Source organism: Takifugu rubripes, chromosome 1, assembly GCF_901000725.2.
Source record: "Takifugu rubripes chromosome 1, fTakRub1.2, whole genome shotgun sequence".
In the NCBI taxonomy this organism is placed as follows: domain Eukaryota; kingdom Metazoa; phylum Chordata; class Actinopteri; order Tetraodontiformes; family Tetraodontidae; genus Takifugu; species Takifugu rubripes.
The window spans coordinates 27,645,687-27,653,186 of NC_042285.1; the positions used below are offsets into that span (position 1 = coordinate 27,645,687).

The window sequence follows — 7,500 nt, forward strand, 5'->3', positions numbered from 1 at the left end:
ACCACCTCCAGCACCACAGGGTTCCAGTCGGATCAGAGGGAAACGATCTGCAGGCTGGATCCTGGCTGAAGCATCGTCTCTTCCCCAGGAGTGAGCAGATCACACACGGGAGACGTTAGGTGTGTTTTCCTGTTCTTTAAATTTAAACTGAAAGATCATGAAATGACGGCGCCATTGACGCTGATGTCAGCCCCCAGTTTCAGAGATAAAGAGTTAAGGAACGCACTGTTAGAACCGTCAGCAGTTAGGTAAGCAGTGTTCACAAGATTAAGGAGATTACATCATCACAATCGGATACCGAGAATAAGGGCTCCAAACACACTAATGGGAGAACTTTCTGAACAAACAAATGCAGCTGGCCTAACAAGGAGAGCTCGAAATCACACATCTAAAAGGCTTAATTTGCTTTGTTGCTGCAATAACTCAACCAGTCCAGAAGCCACATGCAGTAATGAAGTTAGCTGGTTTCTTCCTGCAGATGCGGAGCGGCACATCTGCATTTCTTTGCACAGTTGTTGTGATCGTTGCTGTTGTGTAGCTGTGCATTTACAGATGAGCTCTCGCAGCTGATGGAGTGAGGAGGAGTATCAGGTGGATCCTATAATGAAGAGGTTCTTCATGATGCCTTCCTGGAAGAGCCACCGTTCTAACGGACTGAAACTGTGATTTCCTGGGGAATCATTTTGTCCTGCATCCCACACACACACACACACACACACACACACACACACACACACACACACACACACACACACACACACACACACACACAGATAGGGAGGGGGACAGGTAAGAGAGTGATCGGAGCAGAGGATTGGTGCTCAGTGCATCATGGGAACCCAGAGTGTATAAATAAACTGAAGCAGAAATAAACTACAATAAGGATTTTAGGTAAAATAGAATAAAAGCTGTGTAACACCAGCACAGCGATAATTACAGCGTGAATCTTAATTCCATGAGTACAGCTCAAAACGGCACCGCTGTCAGTCTCTAAATGAACCACCTTGACATGAAAACTCAGGTTCAGTCCAGCCTGGCACACCTGCCGCGCGCGCCTACTTTACGCGCGACGCGTCATTGGGCAGCGAGCGCGCGCGTGCGAGCGACGATCCAGTGATTCAGTTTAAAGCGGAGCGGAGATCCGCTCGTCTCTGTCAGCGGCTCCCTGTGATCGCTGTCGGCGGCTGCTCATCGATCCGCAGGCTGATCGGGTTCCTCGGAACTGTCCCCGGTGCTGAACCATGAACCAGAGCGCGGGAGCGGTGCAGCACAGCCGGCGCTACTCGTCCGACTCCAAGGTAAGACCCGTCCCGAGCCGCTCCGGTCCAACTTTCTGACGACTGACCCGGGAAGAGTGGAGCAAAAAGCACGTGGCGCGAGTGTGGACTTTAGAGCGAGTCGGGTTCTGGTTCCACGTTTGCTCAGCCGGCTCGGGTTCGCGTGCGCGGCCGCGGGGAGAAGCGTGCGTTGCTGTCAGGGCTGTTTCTGCCCTCTCCACTGATTCATGCACACCTGGGCAGCAAATATCAACCGTTTAATGTATTTATTCCACTTTATTGATCGGAGGAGGAACCTCTCTTTCATCGGGAAGTCTGAACTCTTTGATGTGCACGTTCGTCAGACGAGCACGGAAAGTGTGCACAGTGGGGGGGGCGGACGTTTGAAGCAGTTTCCGCTTCAGGATCTTTTGTCAGGTTCGTTTAAAAAGGCCCATTTCCTCGCACATACATTAAAAACAAGAGCGCAACATCGCACGCACGCACGCACACGCACATTTACAGAGAGAAATGACAGAGACAGAAAGCAAACATGGTGTATAGCCGAGCAGGAACAGGTGCAACACTAAAAATAACAGGTTGAGCAGGATTTCAGTTCCCTCACATAAAGAGTGGGAAGATCCAGGAGAGATCCAGGAGAGATCCCGGAGAGATGTTTGGGATCTGTTGGCTTTTCTTTAAATGGGGAGGGAAAATAGTAAAGCCTTAAAGTTCCAAAGGACAATAAATTGAGTCAGTGTAATGAAATATGTCGTATAAACGTTTTGTTCCCATTAGTGCAATGATGAGTATCCATTTAGTTTGATTTGGTCTGTTTGGAGACCATCTGGACCGTTTTGTCCAGTCAGCAGGTTAAACTGGCGTCTGTGGTGGAGCGCAGGGTAGAATTATTGTTCTACCTATGTAGAACAATAATTATGGACATTTCTGCAGGCCCCCAACACACACACACACACACACACACATACACACACACACACACCACCCCATGGGGCCTTGAAATTGGAAAACACGCAGACCCAGTTCTTCCTTCTTTGGAATTCTTCAGTTATCTATCTATCTATCTATCTATCTATCTATCTATCTATCTATCTATCTATCTATCTATCTATCATCTATCTATCATCTATCTATCATCCATTGATCCTTCATTCCATTCATTCATCCATCCATCCGACCGTCCGTCCATCCATCCATCCACCCATCTATCATCCATCCATCCCTCCCTCCCTCCCTCCATCCATTCATCCATCATCCACCCCCATCCATCCACCCATCATCCACCCACCCATCTATCATCCATCCATCCCTCCCTCCCTCCCTCCCTCCCTCCATCCATTCATCCATCATCCACCCATCATCCACCCACCCATCTATCATCCATCCATCCATCCATCCATCCATCCATCCATCCATCCCTCCCTCCCTCCCTCCCTCCCTCCCTCCCTCCATCATGACTCTAGCACCAGTTTCAGCTGGTTTATCTAACCCTAACCCTGTCTATTAGTCCATTTAACGACGTGCGTGTCTCCTCTCCTCTCCTCTCGCTCCCTCGCACGTCTTCGTTGTTCTGTTTGTTTGTGGCGGCTGCTGCAGGACGTCCAGCTGAGACAGAAACATTCCCAGTCACGGCGGCTCTCATGCAGCCTTTCCTGATTGCCGCTGTTAAAACCTGTGGACTCTTCAGCTGGATATGTTAAAAAGTCACCTGTGTATCAACGCCTGCTCCGGGCCTCCCACTCTGCTGCCTGTCCACATCAGCGCAGACAAAAAGGCGTATCGGGCTTTAGGAACAGCGGGCGTTGTGCTGACAGCGTGATTGTCCTGTGGGTTGGCGCCAGGCTGTTGATTGGCTCCACCCACGGCGAGGTTGAAAGGTGCGTACTCGGAGGATTCAGGTGTCTGGCGGCTGGTGCAACGTGCTTTTCTAAACCTTGTTCAGCGTCCTTGTTCTGGCGGGTCCATCAGAAAAACAAACAACAGAAGCAGCATCTTCCAGCAGCCAGTTTGGACCTCGGTCTCCAGGGAACAGGAGGTGGTCCCAGTGATACCAGTGCAGCTACTGGCTGAGGTGCTTTTTGTGTTCAAAGACGAGCTCTTGAAATTCACCTGCAATTTCACACCTGCAATTTCCCCAGAGGGAGCGCGTCGCAGATAAGTCACAATCAAAAATAAGTGTTAAGAACAGCATTTGTGAAGAAATAGAGGCTCCTTCGATCCCTTCAGTCAACAATTGTACAATTTAATATGTGATATATACTTTAATATTAGTCTGTGCCCGCGCGACAGTGACAAAATGGAGGAAACCTGCCTGTACAATATGTTTTGGCTTCTGTAAAATGGAAAACATTGGACACTAAACTTAAAACGCTAACGTGCACACAGCACATTCGTCCAGCTTGGAATGGCATCTGATGTTTAAAGGAACAGTGCACTCAGCATCTCTCTGGCACCATTAAGGTCCCTTCTGGTGAGTAAACGACTTGCTTGGGCCAGTGAACAGACCAACACTGGAGATCATTTCCATCATCTGGGACTCCCAAGAGCTTCATCCAAAGGAAATCCCCTCAGTGCATTAGTGCTCACCTGAGAGGAGCCCGGGCACCACAGGGAGCTCCCACTGCGAGACAGATGGGAAAACAGTTGGGCTCCATCGCCGCGCTCCCGGCAGGAACGCTTTCAGTGGAATTGAACAGAACAAAGACCTTCTACCAAAATTCTGGCAGTCTGAGGACTCGGCTCAGGTCTTCAGTCTTCCACGAGCCTCTGACGTGCATCAAATCAGACCAGAACTTCTGCAATGGCCTCTGAAACCGAGTCCGATTTCAACGAAAATCACATTTATACCAAGAAAAACTTCAAATAAATGAACAAATGATGTAGGTTTGGGAAACATGAGAGGTTTGAGCTGTGAATGGAATTCTGCTCTACATTTCTGCTTCTTGGAATTCTGGTTTTAGCCAGATGTCTGAGATTAAAGACAGACTTCATGGAAATGGTTCTAACCCTCTTTACTGGACATCTGACCGCCCTGAACGTCCTCATGCATGAGTTGGATTGTCCAGCTCATGGAGAACTTTTGCAGTTGTATCCGGATTAGGCTTTAATATTGGGATTTTCCTTTTCCGTTCAACATCAGTTGAGATTTTATTTGAGTTCCAGCTCATGTTTTGAACCACATTTGTGATATCAGGAAGTCCCAAACAGGAAGCTGATCACCTCAGAAACATGGCACCATTGTGGATGAAGCATCTTGGATATAAACACAAGAAATATTTACCACAATACAATATTTAATCGGGTTTTATGATTTCTTTAGACGTTGAAGCAGATTTTAATCCAGGGTCATTTCAGCCTGTTTGGATCTTTTGGTGCCGGTGTGTTGTATGAGACATCTGCCTGAGAACTGATTTGAGAGGAGATGATTTCCCAGCAGTCTTTCCAGCTCAGCTGTCGACATGGGAAGACGGTCGGAAAGAAAATGTGAATCTGACAGGACAGAATTGTTTAGTGCAGATGTGTAGTCTGGTTACATAATGATGGAGTGTAATCCAGAGATTTTCTGTCCCCACTGCGGGTTTGAGTTACGCCGGCTCAAAGTTAATTGGATATAATGCCATGAAAATGCTGGGAACACCAGGACTGACAGCTGAACTGGACTCGTTTTTGGGCGGGTCCAGCAGGAGGAACTAGCATCCAGAGATCAATGTAGCATGTTAGCATGCATTTCAGAGGAATTTGTATCTTCTGAATTTGCTTATTTTTCCTCTGGCTTGATTTTTCTTCCCGATTCATCAGGTTATTTATGGATAAATAACTCATGTCTGTCAGCGTTTCCTGCTCTGACGGTCATGTGACCTTCAATCGGCTCCGAGAGGGCAGCTGCTCTTCCTACACACTCGGTCGAGCTCATCTTATCAGCCTTTATGTGTGTTTGGATCAGCATTTGGAATCACACGTTTGTTCGAGCCACTTCGGCTCTTTGATGGAATTAGCGCCACCAGCTGGTTGTTTTGTTAACCGACCCTCATGTTAACTCACATTTGCCTTGTTTCTAGTTCAGGCTTTTATCAATTGATAATTAAAACTAATTTATTATTTTGGAATAATGACTCTGAGTTTTTGGAATAAACAGACGTGAGAATCCTCCGACTCTTACAAGAAAAGCGCTGCTTTTTTCTGCTCCTGTCTGAAAAGTCAACGTGTTCTCTGGGGCACTGCTGGTAATTGAAGCAACCATTTTCACTTAATTTTTCATATGTGCTGCATTGTTCACACAAACAACATCCTCCAGCAACCAAGCAACTCTCCAAACTGGGTCACACCAAACCGATTTAATTATTCTGAGCTGGCATTACTTTTTTGTGCAGCGCAGATTGAAAATTATTCAGGGATTTTCCTCTTTCCTTTGATTCCTAATTTAGCTTCAACTTGGGAAACTGTAACGGTATCATCAAGCAGGTCATAACTGATTTCATGTGAGCCAAATCCTGAACTGCAGATTTATTAGCATTTTATTTGTTATTTCTGGTCAACTGTGGAAAATTGTGCATGTAAATTACGTTTTGCATCTTATTTAGTTCAGCTTTTCTACTTGCAGCTGTAGTTTTAGACGTCACAGCACAATCAAAGTGTTCACCTTTTAGACAGATGAGAATTGGATTGTGTTTTCACCTGCGCGCATGTTTTAGACGTCTAAAATGTGTCCTGTGATGGACAGCTGACTTCTCCAGGGTGAATTCTTGCCTCTCACCCAGTGACCGCTGGGACAAACTTCAGCACCTCCTGTGATGAAACGTAATGTCATTTATTAACATTTTATGGAAAAAAAATACACTTTCTTGTGCAAAACTATTGTCCGTTTTTTCAAGAAAGCTATAAAACAGTACACGAGAGTGTTGTGATGCTTGAATGCACCAACGGGGGGCGCTGCTTTGCCATTACCAGCATGGAAATGTGCAAACTGCTCCAGGGTCTTCCGTGACTGAGCTGCCTCTTCAGATCATTGAGCAGCTGTTACTGAGAGGTGTGGGACCTGCAGGTGTGGGACCTGGAGGTTTGGTACCTGCAGGTGTGGGACCTGAAGGTGTGGGACCTGCAGGTGTGGTACCTGCAGGTGTGGGACCTGAAGGTGTGGGACCTGCAGGTGTGGGACCTGCAGGTGTGGTACCTGGAGGTGTGGGACCTGCAGGTGTGGTACCTGGAGGTGTGGGACCTGCAGGTGTGGTACCTGGAGGTGTGGGACCTGCAGGTGTGGTACCTGCAGGTGTGGGACCTGAAGGTGTGGTACCTGCAGGTGTGGTACCTGCAGGTGTGGGACCTGGAGGTGTGGTACCTGCAGGTGTGGGACCTGAAGGTGTGGGACCTGATGGTGTGGGACCTGGAGGTTTGGTACCCGGAGGTGTGGGACCTGAAGGTGTGGTACCTGAAGGTGTGGGACCTGGAGGCGTGGTACCTGGAGGTGTGGGACCTGAAGGTGTGGTACCTGAAGGTGTGGGACCTGAAGGTGTGGTACCTGAAGGTGTGGGACCTGAAGGTGTGGGACCTGAAGGTGTGGGACCAAGAGGTTTGGTACCTGCAGGTGTGGTACCTGAAGGTGTGGTACCTGAAGGTGTGGGACCTGCAGGTGTGGGACCTGAAGGTGTGGTACCTGCAGGTGTGGGACCTGAAGGTGTGGGACCTGAAGGTGTGGAACCTGAAGGTGTGGAACCTGAAGGTGTGGTACCTGCAGGTGTGGGACCTGCAGGCGTGGTACCAGGAGGTGTGGGACCTGGAGGTGTGGTACCAGGAGGTGTGGGACCTGGAGGTGTGGTACCAGGAGGTGTGGGACCTGTTTCCAGGCACCAGTTGTAATTCCAGATGTTTCCAGACATTCTACCTTGAAAGCAACCCCGTTCTTTCATGCTGGAAAATGTTGTTTGTGTGAAATCCTCTTTTTTCATATCTCCTTCAGACGGACATCTATAAAGAGCCGAGGTGTTCCGTGACGGCCTGTCCAGAAAGTTAGTGCGTTAGGGGAGCAATCGCTCAGCAACGTGGCGGATTTGACAGAAATGATCTCAGGAAGTTGGAACAGACTGATGGAGGAGCTGTGGCCCCTGTGGAGGATGAAATCTCACAGCAGATTAGCAGCACCGATCGGGGTGTTTGTCTCCGCAGATTAGATCTGCCCTGGTACGTCTGAGTGGAGCCCCGCGTTCCTTGAGAGGTGGCTTCCTAATAC

At 48.4% G+C, this 7,500-nt stretch overlaps 1 protein-coding gene across 1 annotated transcript in view; it reads left to right on the top strand.

Annotated features, from left to right (window-relative positions):
• The first annotated feature begins 1,032 nt into the window (after positions 1 to 1,032).
• The window catches only part of LOC115253168 (inactive dipeptidyl peptidase 10-like), a 36,211-nt gene continuing 29,743 nt past the window's right edge, over positions 1,033 to 7,500 (top strand). Inside the window, exon 1 of the mRNA XM_029850161.1 lies at positions 1,033 to 1,298. Within this exon, the coding sequence (XP_029706021.1) occupies positions 1,242 to 1,298 (57 nt within the window). The 5' untranslated portion in view covers positions 1,033 to 1,241. The remainder of the gene's footprint in view (positions 1,299 to 7,500) is intronic.